This window comes from Tachysurus vachellii, chromosome 18 (genome assembly GCF_030014155.1).
Source record: "Tachysurus vachellii isolate PV-2020 chromosome 18, HZAU_Pvac_v1, whole genome shotgun sequence".
NCBI lineage: Eukaryota > Metazoa > Chordata > Actinopteri > Siluriformes > Bagridae > Tachysurus > Tachysurus vachellii.
In genome coordinates this window covers 5,138,019-5,157,641 of record NC_083477.1, presented here as the reverse complement: position 1 = coordinate 5,157,641, position 19,623 = coordinate 5,138,019, and the positions used below count along the sequence as shown (strand labels likewise).

General features: G+C 40.6%; 2 protein-coding genes across 2 annotated transcripts in view; both read left to right on the top strand.

Annotated features, from left to right (window-relative positions):
* Positions 1–5,385, top strand: part of plcd3a (phospholipase C, delta 3a) — a 34,174-nt gene extending 28,789 nt beyond the window's left edge. Inside the window, exons 13-15 of the mRNA XM_060892703.1 lie at positions 389–524; positions 1,867–2,016; positions 3,779–5,385. Of these exons, the coding sequence (XP_060748686.1) occupies positions 389–524; positions 1,867–2,016; positions 3,779–3,909 (417 nt within the window). The 3' untranslated portion in view covers positions 3,910–5,385. The remainder of the gene's footprint in view (positions 1–388; positions 525–1,866; positions 2,017–3,778) is intronic.
* Positions 5,386–6,421: 1,036 nt separating this feature from the next.
* nmt1a (N-myristoyltransferase 1a) lies at positions 6,422–19,584 on the top strand. Its single transcript, XM_060892373.1, has 12 exons — positions 6,422–6,580; positions 12,448–12,547; positions 12,667–12,811; positions 13,907–14,025; positions 14,368–14,459; positions 14,861–14,977; positions 15,370–15,540; positions 15,970–16,078; positions 16,331–16,501; positions 17,100–17,267; positions 17,551–17,688; positions 18,484–19,584. Exons 1-12 carry the CDS (start codon positions 6,471–6,473, stop codon positions 18,502–18,504), a joined length of 1,461 nt encoding a protein of 486 aa, XP_060748356.1. The 5' UTR covers positions 6,422–6,470; the 3' UTR covers positions 18,505–19,584.
* Positions 19,585–19,623: the final 39 nt, after the last annotated feature.

Below are 19,623 nucleotides of genomic sequence, written 5' to 3'. Positions count from 1 at the left end.
AATCTTAATTGGTTGGTTTAAATGTCAGTGAGACGCCCTCTTGGCCGATCCTTGGCTAATAAAAGCTGCTCTGGAGTCCAGATCTTCTGTTGATGCTGAGGTCTGGGTCTGCAAGAATATTATAAAAATGAGTGTGTGTAATTGACAACAGGTGTGTGTGGAGCTGTCGTGTGTAGTCCATTGCATCCATGTACAGACTTTTCTGGAAAGTTCAGAGACGAATTCGACCTAACAGTGTTATCATATCATCCACAACACCTGTCAACTATCTACTTTATATTCGGTGCCTTGTGTATTGTTGAGACATTTATTAAAATGCTTAATCTTGTTCCTAACACTTTGCTCCATGAGGTTGATAAGGCTGTCTACCATCTCATGTCATTTTCAGGTGATTTCTGCCCAGCAGTTACCCAAGATCAACACAGACAAGCCAAACTCCATCGTGGACCCTCAGGTTTGGGTGGAGATCCATGGAGTGTCTATTGATAAGGCACGTGCCAAAACTCACCGCATCAACAACAATGGTACGGCCCTCCTTTACCTCAAACGGTCCATATGCTATTTGGCTTTTAAACATTTTGAACACAAGACACTGTAATATACAACAGACATCTTCAGCAGATTCAGTCAAATATCTTCTCAGAATAAAACTGTCCAGTTTCTAGTTGGCACCATCTGAGAGGAAAAAAAACCAAACGATGTGAAGCACCTAGTGGTTAGCACGTTCGCCTCACACCTCCAGGGTCGGGGTTCAATTCCCGCCTCCACCTTGTGTGTGTGGAGTTTGCATGTTCTCCCCGTGCCTCAGGGGGTTTCCTCCGGGTACTCCGGTTTCCTCCCCCGGTCCAAAGACATGCATGATAGGTTGATTGGCATCTCTGGAAAATTGTCTGTAGTGTGTGAGTGCGTGAGTGAATTAGAGTGTGTGTGTGCCCTGCGATGGGTTGGCACTCCGTCCAGGGTGTATCCTGCCTTGATGCCCGATGACGCCTGAGATAGGCACAGGCTCCCCGTGACCGAGGTAGTTCGGATAAGCGGTAGAAAATGAATGAATCAATGTGAAGCACCAAAATCCATCTTAGGACAAGAAGGAGACACAGCAGTCCAAGAGCTTGTGTTTGTTGATGGGACAAAGCTTAAACTTTACAGTTTCTACACCACCTTATCTGCCTTTTTTAAGAAGCTATCATCAGTAGTAATAACTTTCAACCATGAAGTTCTTTTTTTTTCGTATTTTTTAGTTACAATTGTAAAAATAACAAACGACCATTATAATGGTTGACTGTGTTTAACAAAAAAATAAATAATGTAAAAATATATGAAAAAATATGCCAACTGAAAGTCAAATTTAATACAAAATGTGCAGTAAATAAAAAACAATTATTCATTATGGCAATAAATATTCAAAATATTATAGAACATATCTAAATAATGAGAGAAGTATACGAATATTTGTATTATGTTCAATAAGATCTATAGTGTGGAAATCTGTGTTGTTGGTTTTTTTTCATGTATAAAGTGGTCTGCAAAAGTTTCTATGCCGAACAAATTCACCTCTTCATGTTTAATATAACTACAGTATGTTATATAGTGAACTGGCATTTTCACATGGCTATGCATCTGTTGCTTATGTCACTCTGTGCTAGTGTCATGGTGGCTGTTCGTCAGTGACGTGGCAGTGACACCAAACCTCAGGGCTTTCGTATCGTATTCCAGACATCAGCTCTGCCACCTTTGAATGTCCATCAAACCATAATAGTGAATTTATTAAACAAGAACTGATTTCTTATGCAGTCAGATATCCTCTATGCCCCTTAATGACCCTGAGGATTAACGCACAACTCCATGTGTATGTTATTACTGCAGGTTTTAATCCACGCTGGGATTGCACACTGAGCTTCCAGCTGCAGGTCCCAGAGCTAGCGTTGGTGCGCTTTGTGGTGGAGGATCATGATCACACGAGCAAGAACGACTTTGTTGGGCAGTTCACTTTACCCTTCAACTGTCTACGCACAGGTGCGTGCATGTGTTTTTTTCTTTTATGTGTAATATTTTTAAGATGTAGCCACATACATGTGTAAGTTTGTAAGGTGAAACTAATTATACTTCATGGGGGGAAAATGGCAGATCTGGGGCTTATTTCTGGGCTGGAAAAATGTACAAAGTGTAGAATGTGAATTGAAGAAACTATGCATATCCAAAGCAAGCCAATTTTATATAAAATAATTTTTTTCTTTAAATTTAGTTGTATATTAGGGTAGGCTTAGGTTAGACATAACATAGAACATAACACTCTGAACCTTTCGGTTAACAAACCCAACAAAAAGAGAGCAGTTTTTTCTGGACAGTTTTTCTTCACAGTACACATTTTATATTTCAAAGATTTTTTATTTACCAGATACACACTAAAATTTGACTTGACAATTCAGAAGAAACATTAATACACCTTATACAGAAGCTGTGGAAGTTTCTAGAATTTTCTATTCAAATTATTAATCAACAGAAGGTGTTGATTAATACTCTTTAACAGTACCTCTAACAGTGCACAAGGTGAAGTTTCTATAAGAAGATGTTTATGTAGCATTTTTGGAAGGAGTCTCCAGTGTTAGGGCTTTGCTGCCATCATAAGTAAAACTACAATTTCAGGGTTTTTAGGCATAAGTCTTATTCTATAAAGAATAAATATACAAAATTTTATTTGTTGTGTACATAGTTATATGCAGTATACAATTTTAATAAAAACATGGCTTAATTCCCTTTAGACTGCAGATAAATTAACTAAATTTAAGAAATTAAAATTAAATTTCATATAGTAGAATATGATGTGCTGTTATGTTACATGTAGTAACAGTAGAATATGATGTTGTGTTACATGTAGTAACAGTAGAATATGATGTTGTGTTACATGTAGTAACAGTAGAATATGATGTACTGTTGTGTTACATGTAGTAACAGTAGAATATGATGTTGTGTTACATGTAGTAACAGTAGAATATGATGTGTTACATGTAGTAACAGTAGAATATGATGTTGTGTTACATGTAGTAACAGTAGAATATGATGTGTTGTGTTACATGTAGTAACAGTAGAATATGATGTGTTACATGTAGTAACAGTAGAATATGATGTGTTGTGTTACATGTAGTAACAGTAGAATATGATGTACTGTTATGTTACATGTAACAGTAGAATATGATGTACTGTTGTGTTACATGTAGTAACAGTAGAATATGATGTTGTGTTACATGTAGTAACAGTAGAATATGATGTTGTGTTACATGTAGTAACAGTAGAATATGATGTACTGTTATGTTACATGTAACAGTAGAATATGATGTACTGTTGTGTTACATGCAGTAACTACATGTAGTAACAGTAGAATATGATGTGTTGTGTTACATGTAGTAACAGTAGAATATGATGTACTGTTATGTTACATGTAGTAACACTAAAAGTGCAGTATGAAGAATGTCAATGGAGTATCAGAGTCGTTATGGACTCCTAAGGGATCTGTAGCGTGTACAAGCCTGTGTTTAGGAGTCTGATGGCCTGAGAAAGAATCTCTTCCTAAATGATGTTTATAGCTGCTATAACATGACCCTAAACCAAACCCAAACCCTGCTATACTATAAGTAATAACAGGAACTAAGTTCTCAGACATTCCAGAGTGTATATTTCTTTAATAAATAAAAAAACATCAGAATTTCCTAAAAAGGAATTATTCAGAATTACTGTAAATAACTTATTACATGATGTCTTTTGTGTCCTTCTTCATCAGGTTACCGTCACGTTCACTTGTTGAAAGCAGACGGCTCGAGCCTCTCTCCAGCAACGCTCTTCATTCATGTAAAGGTTACACGTCGAGGAGTCCCCATTAAAACTGTGTCAGACCGCATGAGGAAAGTCTGAAACCTTCCAGACCCTGATTTATAGTGAGCCCAGATTCTCAAGACAAGCCAAGGTGGATTAAGAGTAGCAGGAGCAGCCTGGCTCCTGAATCTCCCTTTCAAAGAACCACGCTGATGGCACACATGAGCCGTGTAGCATCCAGACACATCATCCCGCAGACTCCGCACTTTTCGAGTGTTGTTTGGTACAGACACGGCATCTACGTAGCCAGGGTTTTCTGACAGGCTTTTAGACTAGATATGCTAGCTGTGATTGACATCTATTACTATGAAGTCTTGCTGTTTTCTATTTAACTAGACAAAAGTTTCTGTGTAAGTTTCCATAAAGATAAATGCAATGATAATGTCTGACATTTTTACATAATATTTTTAGCTCAAAGAGTGTTTTTTTTATTCTTGTAATTTAACATTTAATTTTATTTACATTCAAATAATCTTTAAGTGCCTTATGTCAGATAATGTACTGTTTAAAGGATGTTTATTAGTATTACTATACATGCCATTCGGTAGTAATATGTGATGTATAGAATAAGTGGATGTACGGTTTCTTGAGCCAAATGTTGTCAGGCTAAAGACTGCGCTAGAATGTGGAAAAAAATGTTATGGGAAGTTCAAAGGCAGTTAAACAAGAAACGACAATTTTTCACACAAGGATTTGATTATATGAAGTAGATAGCACTTTAACACACACAACAGCATTAAATATAGAAAAATAATTGGAGACACATTTCCTTTGTGTTTCCCTTAGAGAAAAAGGGACAGAACTAAGCTCATTTCTGGTCCAGAGAAATTTAACTAGTTGGCTGAAATATTTATGGCAAGATTGCAAACAAGTTATATGTATAAACTGTATTTAAAATGACTTACACGTAGGTGTAGAAACTTTGCTATGGACTTTTTTACAAGTTATGTTACATGCTAAGGAGAGAAATGCTACTATCAAACAATACAACAAGAAGCAAAATTGAAATGAAGTTCTGATTGCAAGTATGATGGTTATTTTTAATAGAATTAGGAATTATTGCTTTTCTCATCCCAGACGGCTTTAACCTAACAGACAACAAATCAGAAGTGATGTTAAATATGGACTACTGCAATTAATGTAATTAAATGTACTAAAACACAATGTGCTATGTTTCCACAGCTGTAAACGTTTTATTTTTACCAACTTTGTGTAACAGATGTTGTATAAAGTCTATACGTTTTATGTTTATAGTGAATTAGATTAACATACATATACATATGTAAATACTGTATATGTACCTAGACATGCTTGACATTGATTTTTTAAATAACATTTTTAAATGCCATTTTGATTAAATAATAGCCGATCTGGACAAGCACCAGGTATTAATTTAAGGGTTTTTATATTTATCATGCACTAATGACATGCTGGTCAGACTTGTAATATTTTGAAATAACTGTAGTTGAAGATGCATGTTTACATTTTATAAACTCTTAAGATTTTATAACCTAATGTTTGTTTCTGAGATTTTGTTCGTGTCAGAAAGAAATCTGAAATAAGGTAATGTGGGAATGTAGGAATGCACCATTTACGGATGAGTTGATCTAAAATGCTGAAAAATTACACATCCTTTATGCTATAATGATATATTTGATAAATGGAAATAAATTGTATTTAATTAGACTTTCAGGAAAGTTAGGTGCAGACACAGCAAACAAATAATTGTGTTGAAAAAATTGCAGTTTTAGATACAATGCAAGTATAAATCGAACTGATTTTATATTTACTTAAACAAATTTTATAACAAAAGCTATGCTAAGTATAATACTACATGTGTTCATCAAATAGGATTGGATTAAATCATTTTAAGTGATAAAGCAATGACCTTAAACCTCAAGGAGTCGAAAAATTGCGCTTTAATTGATGAACCGAGCAGATCTGCTTCACTAGGAGCCAACTCTTTGAGTTCCTGGAGGTTTTTTCTTTACATAATTCTATTTAAAATTGTTGGTCTCAGTCTATCTATGTACCTCTGCTTAAACAGGGTCAAACCGATAACTTTGGTCAGCTCTGGAAGCTAAAAGCGTGACTAAATCTAAAGAGTCGGCTCTTCTTGGCAAGCCGAGCCTCTCTGATTCTGACTCACAAAATAATTTCCGTCTGTTAAGGACAACCGTTGAGTTAAGAACTATTTGGCGCCACCTTGTGGCCAGTACAATATTTACAATTGTAATATCAAAGTGATGCATTCTAAGTTACAACAGTTAGTGTTTTTATAGTGTTGTTTTTTTTTTATAGTGTTGTAAGAAAATTTCCTAATGCTATTTTATGGCAAAACCATGGTCAGCTAGTGCAGCAGAGAGGGAGCAAGTTGCTAGCAGCTAAAGCTAAACGATTAGCTAGGTGCTGCTGCACTACACAAACAAGGCTCTATAAAATTAAAACACAGTCGTTTGCTTTTGTTAAAGAAAACATTTAACCTGGAATAGAAGTAATCCCACGACTACATCCCCCACAATGCCTTGACACGTTTCCACCAATAGGAATCGGAAAGGGTTGGAGTTTTTACAGGCGAGTTCTTCACTTCCTCGTTAATCATGGCGGATGAGAATGAGACAGCACCGAAGCAGGAGAAAGAAGCGGAGCTAGACGAGGACCACGGACATTGTAGCGACTGCGAAAATGAAGAGCATCATTTCGATGATGGGTGAGAATATATATACTCGTCTGTGTGTTGATTAGAAATGTAATAGCTCGTGATCCGCACCCTTAAAGTCTAGGGCCCTTGCATAGCTAGGTCAAAGGAGGCGACAATTATAGGAATTCGCCCACTAGTTGCTCCTTATTGGTGCTTTTCTTTTATTGACAGTCGGTTTTCGACGGTTATTGGATGAAACGGGCTGACGAGGGCGGGGCTTAGCGCATTGATTCGGCTAGGTGCTGTTCAAGCTAACGTGGTTTACTGTCTGTCACGGCAACATAACCGGTGTTTTTCTGCACTATCTCACGCTATTGCTGTTAAAAGTATTTTAACAGTTAAATTCCTGCACTCAAAGTTAATCTTTAGATTGCTATCTATATTATCTTATAAACCTCCGAAACCATACAAGCAAGTCGAACTAGTTCTTAGCCTTACTTGAGGAGCATGAACCAGCCTGACTATATAACGCCGTGTCCCAAATACCCACATGCTCCCTCGATGATTTATAGGTACACTCATAGGGCTGCACTAGGATAGCGTCACAACGTTGCACACTTAGAGAAGTCCACTAGGAGATTAGAGTGGCGTTTGAGACGCGGCCGAGTTTCCTTTTTACTTCACTGTCAGCCTGCTATTATAATAATAATAATGTCCGCAATTAGAAAACACAAAATACACGTGTCTCAAACTCGGTATAATTATAACTAAAACATTTGACGCTTGTTAATAAAATGCTATATAAACTGCATAGCTGTTTAGGTTGCTAATCTCCATGCTAGGTAGCTAAAGCTTTAGCTAGTTTGAAGGAACAGAAGCTAAAGCTAGCTGCTGTACCCACCAACACATTTTTTAATAATTAGTAGCACTAATTTTTATTTATTTTATTATTTTTATTCATTAGTTTATTATTCTTTTTTTTGTGTAATTTATTAGTAAGAAATCAGTTGTGAATCGATGAGGCAGCAGTCAACAAGCTAATATGTGCAAGCTAATCTTTGTAAACCGTGTATTACATGTAACAGTAGCAAAATAGCACCGTTGTACTTTCACATTTAATACCTCAGAATGATATATTATAATTATATATACTCCTAAAAGTCTGGAAGTAATTATAGTCTTTGTTTAACTAGCTGTTTATCCGAGAAGATTTTAAACAGTCAGTGTAATGTCAGGAACCTCTTTTGTTTTCTTGTTGACGTTTTTAAAAAGTGGGTTAACTGTATTTGTTATTAAGATTGAACTGTTTTGTATTTGTTTATGCTGATTGTATTGTAGGGTTTCAAATGTTCACCTTGTCTAAAAAAAAAATGTTTACATTATACAACAAATATTTGTACTGTAGATACCCTTCCATCACACTAGGATGAAGTTTTTCCTCAAAGAGTTGCCACAAAAATCATGAGTGTAAACATCTGTGTATGATGTAACATGACAAAGTCCCTATGCACAAAGCAAGCCTTATGAAGGCACAGCGTGTTAAGGTTGGAGTGGAACAGCTCGTCTCTTGCACAGAGCCATGACCGTAACTAAACTGAACACCATTAGTGACCTGACCTGGAACACTGACTCTACCCTAGACCTCACCTGACATCCATGTCTGATCTCACTAATGCTCTTATTGCTAAATAAACTCACATTCCCACAGCCACACTCCGAAATCTACTGGAAAAACTTCCCAGAAGAGAAGAGTGGAGGTTAATTCAACAGCAGAAGGAAACATCTGTAATGAGGGCTTTAAAAAGTATAATACGTATTTGCACCTTTGTTATAAACCTAAAAGTACAAAATCGTATCATAACATTTAAAATTTTATCATAACTGAAAAGATCGATATTTTGACCTTTGCAGTCAAAATATCTACTGGTTTAAGTGTTACACTTCAGCCCAGACTACACATATGAGATGTCAAGAAAAGTACGTTTTATACAAATGGGCTGTTTAGTACATTGTAAACTGTACGGAGAGATTCTGATAGAACACAGTTCTAGGATGATATCTACATCCTTTTGGCCATACAGTGTATCTCATCAGTATTTCCCAATTCTTGTTATAAGCTGAAGACAGAAAGAGTCTGCGAGTCAAGGCCGCATTGCAGCACCGTTTAGCCAAAAATAGATTGTTTTGTTTAGTTCTCATTAACAAAGCCATGGTTAATGATCAAGTCAGGGACTTGCAGTGATACCAGAGGTAGTAATGTAAAATGCATACAATTAAAATTACCAACAGATTAAACAACAGTAGTTGATCCCACAGAGAAAATGATTTCAGTGCCATCTGTATGCACAGAGAACAAAAAATGTTGTATGAGGGAGGAGTTCACAGTGATGGGGTTTAGGAAATCTTTGAGTAGTCAAAATCGACATATACTGTAAGGAAGGACAGCTACTGGATTAAGGTACTTTGTTGGGTAAAAAAACGAACAAGCATTTTCAATCTTTAATTTGTGATGAGGTAATACACCATGACTAACAGTAACAGCTGTCATGTAGGTCTCAGTAAACACAGAGCAGAAACTGTTTATTACATACAATATAGAATCACTACATGCGATCAGATCCTACATACTTCACTTGTCTAGTGAAAAACAAAGCCATTTGGGATTCAGCCACACGCTGCCTGAACAAAGCAGCACACACTCATGCTGTCACGACTCATGTTTGCAGCACAGTAGCGTTCATTCAGCCAGGAAAGGCGGGGGTTGTGGTTGGTTTTCTTTTCAGCGGTGGACAGGCCTAGAATCATGTCGAACACACAGCACACATGCTTTTTACCCTGCCGCTAATGAGTCATGTCATCAGTCTCGTCCCACATTAACACACTGCGTTCTGTGCCTCCACCTCGCTCCCATACTCTGGAGTGTAATAGGATTAACTGCTGCTCTTTAGTAAGTACTGAGTGACCACTGTGTGCTGACATTAACCCATATTAGCTCAGCCCAGATAGTTAATAATAATTTCAACTTTTTCATGTATTTAAAACACAGTAGAAAATCTGTCAGTCTTCAAAACACATTTCTATGAAAATATAAACTCTGTAGCGTGAAAATAACCACAGCATTTTTCTGTCTGAGGGAGTTGTTCTTTAATTGAAAAAAAAAAATTAATCGTTTGCAAATTGCTGTGGTATCACAGGAACAAAACACCCTTGGGATGGTAATAGTAACTTATTAACTAATCTGTTTTGCTGTGTCTCTTACCCATCATTCATTCATTCATTCATTCATTCATCTTCTACCGCTTATCCGAACTACCTTGGGTCACGGGGTCTTACCCATCATAAAAAGTGTAAATTCATATTTACATTTATTATTTAACTTTTTTTAGTTAGAAAGCTAGAAATAGAAACCAAAAGCTTTTACGTAGATTATATTCTAGCTTGAAATGATTGAAGTTACTTTCATTCATAAAGTAAAACCTATGAACTTTAAATGAAATTTCTTCTAGATGTGTGTGAGGGGGTGTGTGTGTGTGTGTGTGAGGGGGAGTGTGTGTGTGTGAGGGGGAGTGTGTGAGGGGGAGTGTGTGTGTGTGAGGGGGAGTGTGTGTGTGTGAGGGGGAGTGTGTGTGTGTGTGAGGGGGAGTGTGTGTGTGTGTGAGGGGGAGTGTGTGTGTGTGTGAGGGGGAGTGTGTGTGTGTGTGAGGGGGAGTGTGTGTGTGTGTGAGGGGGAGTGTGTGTGTGTGAGGGGGAGTGTGTGTGTGTGTGAGGGGGAGTGTGTGTGTGTGTGAGGAGGAGTGTGTGTGTGTGAGGAGGAGTGTGTGTGTGTGAGGAGGAGTGTGTGTGTGTGTGTGAGGAGGAGTGTGTGTGTGTGTGAGGAGGAGTGTGTGTGTGTGAGGAGGAGTGTGTGTGTGTGTGAGGAGGAGTGTGTGTGTGTGTGAGGAGGAGTGTGTGTGTGTGTGGAGGAGTGTGTGTGTGTGTGGAGGAGTGTGTGTGTGTGTGGAGGAGTGTGTGTGTGTGTGTGAGGAGGAGTGTGTGTGTGTGTGAGGAGGAGTGTGTGTGTGTGAGGAGGAGTGTGTGTGTGTGAGGAGGAGTGTGTGTGTGTGTGGAGGAGTGTGTGTGTGTGTGGAGGTGTGTGTGTGTGAGGAGGAGTGTGTGTGTGTGTGAGGAGGAGTGTGTGTGTGTGTGAGGAGGAGTGTGTGTGTGTGAGGAGGAGTGTGTGTGTGTGAGGAGGAGTGTGTGTGTGTGTGAGGAGGAGTGTGAGTGTGTGTGAGTGTGAGGAGGAGTGTGAGTGTGAGGAGGAGTGTGTGTGTGTGTGAGGAGGAGTGTGTGTGTGTGTGTGAGGAGGAGTGTGTGTGTGTGTGTGAGGAGGAGTGTGTGTGTGTGTGTGAGGAGGAGTGTGTGTGTGTGTGAGGAGGAGTGTGTGTGTGAGGAGGAGTGTGTGTGTGTGTGAGGAGGAGTGTGTGTGTGTGTGAGGAGGAGTGTGTGTGTGTGAGGAGGAGTGTGCGTGTGTGAGGAGGAGTGTGTGTGTGTGTGTGTGTGTGAGGAGGAGTGTGTGTGTGTGAGGAGGAGTGTGTGTGTGTGAGGAGGAGTGTGTGTGTGTGAGGAGGAGTGTGTGTGTGTGAGGAGGAGTGTGTGTGTGTGTGAGGAGGAGTGTGTGTGTGTGAGGAGGAGTGTGTGTGTGTGAGGAGGAGTGTGTGTGTGTGAGGAGGAGTGTGTGTGTGTGAGGAGGAGTGTGTGTGTGTGTGAGGAGGAGTGTGTGTGTGTGTGAGGAGGAGTGTGTGTGTGTGAGGAGGAGTGTGTGTGTGTGTGAGGAGGAGTGTGTGTGTGAGGAGGAGTGTGTGTGTGTGAGGAGGAGTGTGTGAGGAGGAGTGTGTGTGTGTGTGTGTGTGAGGAGGAGTGTGTGTGTGTGAGGAGGAGTGTGTGTGTGTGAGGAGGAGTGTGTGTGTGTGAGGAGGAGTGTGTGTGTGTGTGAGGAGGAGTGTGTGTGTGTGTGAGGAGGAGTGTGTGTGTGTGTGAGGAGGAGTGTGTGTGTGTGTGTGAGGAGGAGTGTGTGTGTGTGTGAGGAGGAGTGTGTGTGTGTGAGGAGGAGTGTGTGTGTGTGAGGAGGAGTGTGTGTGTGAGGAGGAGTGTGTGAGGAGGAGTGTGTGTGTGTGTGAGGAGGAGTGTGTGTGTGTGAGGAGGAGTGTGTGTGTGTGAGGAGGAGTGTGTGTGTGTGAGGAGGAGTGTGTGTGTGTGTGAGGAGGAGTGTGTGTGTGTGTGAGGAGGAGTGTGTGTGTGTGTGAGGAGGAGTGCGCGTGTGTGTGAGGAGGAGTGCGCGTGTGTGTGAGGAGGAGTGCGCGTGTGTGTGAGGAGGAGTGCGCGTGTGTGTGAGGAGGAGTGCGCGTGTGTGTGAGGAGGAGTGCGCGTGTGTGTGAGGAGGAGTGTGCGTGTGAGGTAGTGTGAGTGTGTGTGTAGAACAGAGAGCTAAATAAATGTAGTTTAAAACGATTTGTTTATTGTATCCAAGAATGCGTAAACACTTTACACTACAGTGCTACAGCTCGGTCCTTTGGCTCAGCTTAAATGAAAATGCTTTATATTAAGCTTTTTATGTGTATGACATTGACGGCTACCAATCAGGAAAGGTGTAAGGATGAAAGTCACATGACACCTACCCCAGCCAACCGCTGCTCATCTCATGCACAACACCTAATTCTGCATGCATACAATTTCTCACCCAAAGTTACTAACAAGGGAGAGAAATTATTCCACCTCTCCCTTAACCAAGAGCATGGCACATTTTGCTCTCTCCGATCCGTCAGAGTTTGAGCTTGTCTTCTTTAGGTGACGACACCTCCACTTTGCAATTTGCATCTGTTTTAAACCTAAAAGTACATCATCGTCATAATCAAACCCCAGAGTGTTTATTCCTTTATGTGGCATGTTCTGGTTTACAGAGAAAAGGGGGACACAGGGGCCAAGAAGAAGAAAAAGAAACAGAAGAAAAAGAAGGACAAATCTGGGGTAAAAGACTCAACCCAAGACCAGCTGGCCAAAGTGAGAAAACCATTCCTTCTTTTTATATCCTTGATGTATTGCATGTTTTTATTGGACACTCTCAGTTGTTATGTAACTAAGTCTCTCTTTTTCCTTTTTTCCATTCCTTCACTTTCTAGGTAAACTCTCTCCCTGCCGATAAGCTTCAGGAGATTCAGAAAGCCATCGAGCTCTTCTCAGTGGGACCAGGACCAGCCAAGACCATGGAAGAGGCTTCACGCCGTAGCTACCAGTTCTGGGACACTCAGCCTGTCCCTAAGCTAGGTACACCCCAGTACACCCCAGTACACTCCTGGGGTGTGTACCCCACACCCCAGTGTACACTCCAGTACACCCCAGTACACTCCAGTACACTCCAGTACACCCCAGTACATTCCAGCATACTCCAGTACACTTCAGTACACCCCAGTACACCCCAGTACACTTCAGTACACCCCAGTACACCCCAGTACACCCCAGTACACTCCAGTACACCCCAGTACACCTCAGTACACTTCAGTACACCCCAGTACACTCCAGTACACCCCAGTACACCCCAGTACACTCCAGTACACCCCAGTACACCCCAGTACACTCCAGTACACCCCAGTACACTCCAGTACACTTCAGCACACCTCAGTACACTCCAGTACACTCCAGTACACCTCAGTACACTTCAGTACACCCCAGTACACTCCAGTACACCCCAGCACACCCCAGTACACTTCAGCACACCTCAGTACACTCCAGTACACTCCAGTACACTCCAGTACACTTCAGTACACCCCAGTACACTCCAGTACACTTCAGCACACCCCAGCACACCTCAGTACACCCCAGTACACCCCAGTACACTTCAGCACACCTCAGTACACTCCAGTACACCTCAGTACACTTCAGTACACCTCAGTACACTCCAGTACACCTCAGTACACTCCAGTACACCTCAGTACACCTCAGTACACCTCAGTACACTCCAGTACACTCCAGTACACTTCAGCACACCCCAGTACACCTCAGTACACCTCAGTACACCTCAGTACACCTCAGTACACTCCAGTACACTCCAGTACACTTCAGCACACCCCAGCACACCCCAGTACACCTCAGTACACTCCAGTACAAATCAGAGACTAAAGAAAATTCTCAGAGACAATGAAAGAATGTCTCTAGTATTAGAAAACTTTAGATTGATGGGCTTTATATTATACAATTTTAGATGAGTTACTGCCCTATTACATCGTCCAGGGTGAACAGTACGGCGTGTCATACTTCAATCGTGATAGTTGCTTTGATATGAGAAAAATAAAATAATGTTACAGGAAAATTTAGTTTTTTATGGATTGTGTTCTGTACCTTACTTTTTGTTTCCCTGTACAGGAGAGATGGTGACAACGCACGGCTGCATCGAGCCTGATAAAGATAACATCCGAGAGGAGCCGTACAGCCTTCCTCAGGGTTTCATCTGGGATACACTGGACCTCGGCAACCCCGCTGTGGTGAGACACACACACACGTACACACACACACAGAATTATTCATACTCAAATCAGTTCCCAGGCTTTGGGAGTTCGTTCAGAGGAGCTGTGATGATGTTTTGAATGTGGTCTGATTTGAAAGTCAGATTCTTTATTTTTCATTTTTTTCCAAACACACTCCCACGAAAAGTGAAGACTGTGCAGTTAAACACCATTCTGTCACGACACTGACTCCAGCCAGCAATATTATTTAATATCATAGCGCTGCACCTCAGTCAGTGAGTCTAGTGAGAAATGAGAAATCATTTCTAAAGTTATGAAAGCTTGTTTGATTGGTTTTTATTCTCCCCTGCTGCTCCTCAGCTAAAGGAGCTGTACACTCTGCTGAACGAGAACTACGTGGAGGATGATGACAACATGTTCCGCTTCGACTATTCGCCCGAGTTCCTGCTTTGGTATGTGCATCATCATACACCCCTTTCCAGCAACACTGAGCATTTTCCACTAGTTTCTTATTTAAAACTCCTATCAGTGAAGAAACAAATGAGGACAGAAAACAGGACACTGAATACACAATGACACTTTTAGATTGATATAGAAAATCAAATCTGCATAAATATGCATTGCAGACTCAAGGAGGACATCTTTGCTCTGATGCTCTCATGCAGCGGAATAGCTTTGGATTGAATCGTGGGTAGCTGCACCATTTAAGCGGAAAAGTGCAGCGAAGCTTCTACTGTACAGGATGAGGACTTGCTCAGGCTTCATCATTGACCTGGCTGTGTAAAGCAAGAATTATTTACATATCTTGCTTTATCTCTCTCGCTCTCTCTCTCTCTCTCTTTCTCTCACTCAGGGCTCTACGTCCTCCAGGGTGGTTGCCGCAGTGGCACTGTGGCGTGAGAGTCAACTCCAATCATAAACTCGTGGGCTTTATCAGTGCCATCCCAGCCACCATCTGTATCTATGACATGTAAGGTCTCTCTCTCTCCCTCTCTCCCTCCCTCTCCCTCTCTCGATCAGCATGGCTAATTTATTGGAAGTACGAAACTCTAATAAATCCCAGATACACTATGGTCTTTGTGTCATATAGAAAAACTTCTTTCATAAATGTGAACAACTAAACTTATGGTAGAAAGACATTTTGATTGGAATTGGCTTCAAATCACAAGATTTAGAAGTAAAATTATATAATATATATTTTTTTATTGCAAAAAAGTCTTATTTCTTTTTTCTGTTATCATTGGCATTAGTGTAAATATCCGTCGGTTGAACAACTCGGTTGAAATAGCGGCTTTGTAGTTTAATAGGTGCAGTGAAAAGCTCCATATTCTGTTGTGTTCTGCATCATCTCTCATTCCCCAGAGAGAAGAAGATGGTGGAGATTAATTTCCTGTGTGTGCACAAAAAGCTGCGCTCCAAACGCGTGGCTCCGGTGCTGATCCGAGAGATCACCAGACGGGTCAACCTGCAGGGCATCTTCCAGGCTGTCTACACTGCCGGGGTGGTACTGCCCAAACCTGTGGGGACCTGCAGGTAACCTACACACACTCACACACACACACACACACACACACACACACAAGCATTCAGACCAAATGCAAAACTAATTGTGTACATTAGGTGGGAAAACCTTCATATTCCATCATTTTTTGCTTTTATTGACTTTTTTTAGGTGAATGTTTACCTGCAAAGTTACAAACCTTGGTCTTGTGGGGATTTTGTTTGCATTATAAAAGTTCCAGGTGAAATCAGCCTGAATCACATGCTTCATACCTATTGTTTTTTGGTAGCTTTTTTTTTTACTTTTTTTTTTTTATGTTTTCCTTTTTTATGCAGGTTGTTTTGTTTAATGATCCAAAGACTTTTTCCTTTTCTTAGTTAAATTCTTCAATCTGATGGTTAACTCTGCTTGCTTGGGTGGAAAATAAAGACTCTGGTGTCACCTATATGCATTGTTTGTAGATACTGGCACCGATCTCTAAACCCACGGAAGCTGATTGAAGTGAAGTTTTCACACCTGAGTCGGAACATGACTATGCAACGCACTATGAAGCTCTACCGGCTGCCAGAGGTACACACCGACCCTAAAACTCTTATTTTACCTCTAGCTTTCTTCACCTCAATTATAAAACTCCCTACTTCGCCATGCAGTTTAATAACCCGGCACTAATCTGTGATGAAATTGATGTGAATCAAAAACTTGTTAACCAAAAGATACTGTTACGTGTTATCTCTAGTTCATTTTTCATTTACATTTAATTTAATATTAGGATGAAACCCTGTGTTATTTCATGTCGATTCTTCCTCCTGTCCATGTCTCTAGACCCCGAAGACCGGAGGCTTGAGGCCGATGACGGTGAAGGACGTCCCGGCTGTGCACCGCCTGCTGCATGAATACCTCCGTCAGTTCAACCTGGCTCCACACATGAGCATGGAGGAGGTGAAGCACTGGCTCCTTCCCCAGGAGAACATCATCGACACTTACCTGGTGGAGGTAGGCCACCTGCACAGCCCCAACACATACTTAACACCTAGACCTGTATTCATGAAAATTCTTTGTACAGTGATTTTCTCCTAGCGATGAAATTCTTAGAAATGTAAACGTTTCCCCTTAAGATATAATATATATGTGCCGCTATGGCATTTAGAGATACACTAACATAATTTGATATCATTTGTCTCTATGGCGTTTCTGTGCTGTGTCGGACATGTCACGAACGTAATCCCTACACGATATAGACTCCAATATCTTAACACAGAGACAAAGTGAAGGTTTATAATAGACCTTTTTTAATTAGACAATCAATCAGTCTACAACAGAGTGTGTCATACCAAGTAACAGGGTTAAGCCCCGCCTCCTATCTGAGGTAAAAGTTGTTGTATTTTGCTTGCGCTGAGTTTCTCTGAGTTTTTGGTCCTGAATCACTCTTAAGAAATTTTTATGTATTCCCCACCTTTATTATTCACCAATCTTATCTATTCTTCTTTTTTTAAGAGGTGTTTTGAAACCTCCCCTGAGATAAAACACTTTTTGTGTCAAGTAACGTGTTCATTAAACCTAACTGGAAACTGCCTGCTCCTGATTGGTCCAGACTCCTGAGGGGAAGGTGACCGACTTCCTGAGTTTTTACACCTTGCCGTCCACCATCATGAACCACCCGGTGCACCGCAGTCTGAAGGCGGCGTATTCCTTCTACAACGTGCACACCACCACACCGCTGTTAGACCTGATGGGAGACGCACTCATCTTAGCCAAATCGGTGTGTGTGTCTGTGTGTGTGTGTCTGTGTGTGTTTGTGTGTCTGTGTGTGTGTGTCTATGTGTCTGTGTGTCTGTGTCTGTGTGTCTGTGTCTGTGTGTCTGTGTCTGTGTGTCTGTGTGTGTGTCTATGTGTGTCTGTGTGTGTGTCTGTGTGTGTGTGTGAGTGAGGGTGTGTGTGTCTGTTTGTCTGTGGGTGGGTTTCTGTATTTGTGTGTGTGTGTTCAGCAGTTTCATTCCATCTCTCCTTCTCCCTCTTCTCACTTCATCTCTCTCCTCCCGCAGAAAGGATTTGACGTTTTTAATGCACTGGACCTGATGGAGAACAAGACGTTTCTGGAGAAGCTGAAGTTCGGTATCGGAGACGGGAATCTACAGTATTATCTGTACAATTGGAAATGCCCCAGCATGGGCGCTGAGAAAGTATGACTCCTTCTCATAACACTATACTGTATATTCAATGTTAAAATCCTACCAGAAAGTGTATTTAATATGATAGATCTGCTTTAGTTCCTAATCTCATGTTTTGTAAATATGTAATATTTACATATTTTCGGTGTAAGAGCTCTACATCAGACTATGCTGCTGAGACTAAACACAAACTCACACAAAAATAAAACACCAGACAACCAGTCGGCAAACGAATCAGGAACGGCTGAGGACATGTTTTGAGCTAATCGATATTAATGGAGCTCCTGGAAGCCCCTCTCACATCTCATGTTATTTCACATCATGTGTAGTAATAGTTGACTCGCTTGAAAGAAAAATTAGCATTGATTTTACATTTTACAAATAATTCTAAAAGTAATTATAGCCCTAACCCTTACCATAACGCTTAACTCCTAACCCTATCCATCGAACCAGAAACGGCTGCTACATCCGGTTAGTAAAAAAGCATTAGTGCTCCATTTGAGACGATGATATCCTTTATACACGAGACGCTTGAGTACATCAAGCATGTAAATGCATAGTGTGTCCTACATCATTTAGGACGCAGCTCTAGTGTCTAGATCTCCTGGCAGATCTGTAGAATTGCATTAGGATTTAAAAAATGTACAGATTTTTTTTTTCACCAAAATGAAAATCTGATATTTAAGATTAAATATCTCACCACTTTTGACACAGAAACATCACTGTGACTAAAGGTTTTTCTGTTTAATACCATGTTTTTATTAAAAGGATTTTGCTTAGTCTGATTGTTTCTTCACACTTCCGCAGGTGGGTTTAGTACTGCAGTGATCCTCTTGACTCATCAAAGCCCTTTCTTGCGTCAAAGCGAAGCCAAGAACTGACGTCATGCACTGACCACCTGACTGATGCTCCAGAGGGACTTCCAGGTTTAGGAAGAAAAGCCACCGACCGCAACCACCCCCCTTTTTTTTCTTCTTTTTTTTTTATTTTTTTTTTAAAATATTAAAACTCTTGGACCTGCACTACTGCTGGCAGACTGTCTTCTCTTTTTCTTTCTCTTTTTTTCTGTCTTTCTCTGTATCTCCATTTCTTTTTAGTCTCAGCTTCTTCTCCTTTTACTTATTTCCTCCATCAGCACTCGGATCTGAAGCCACTGTAATTAATTCCGATCATCCACGATCGTTTCGCAGCAATTGCGTATTGTGTTGTGATGCGAGTGTGGATATGTGCTGAGAAACAGCAGCTCGTCCTTCATGCTGTCTCCAACGATGCTCGCTTTCGCAGTGAAGAGGCTCAGTCCAGCCGCACTCTCTCTCTCTCTCTCTCTCTCTCTCTTTCTCTCACTATCTCTTGCCTCCCGTCCATAACTTAGGTGTATTTGTTTTTCTTCAAAAACAAAAAAAAAGTCATCGTAACTAAACAATAAAAAAAACACAAGAAAATGCTTGCAACAGAGAAAAAAAAACAAACGAAAGAAAGCAGATGACGATAAAATCCCAGAATGGACATTACAAGGGCTGCTGTCAGCAATTTTCTCCTTTAATCACCATGAAAGTATCACTGATTTACTGATATCGTATATAGTCTAAGGAAGAGATTATTATTATTTTTTTTTATTTTACTCCTGTGCTTTAATTTTATATTTTTTTCCTATTTGATGGATCGCTGCTTTATCAGTAACTGACTGCCTGTGATTTCACTGTAATGCCAACAGAGAAGCCCTGTGTAAATACACAAAGACGCAAATAATACATAACAAAAAGAAAAGAAAATCACAGCTCAGAGTCCAGACTGTGGACACGGACTAATGATTAATCCTAAATGGTTCGAATGCTGAATAACGAGTGTGTCGGGAAGGTGGAGACGCATCAGGGGTTGTGTTTGGGTTGAAATAAATATTTAAACGCAGTGATGAATACAGTGTGGGTTTGTTTTTTTGTTTTGTTT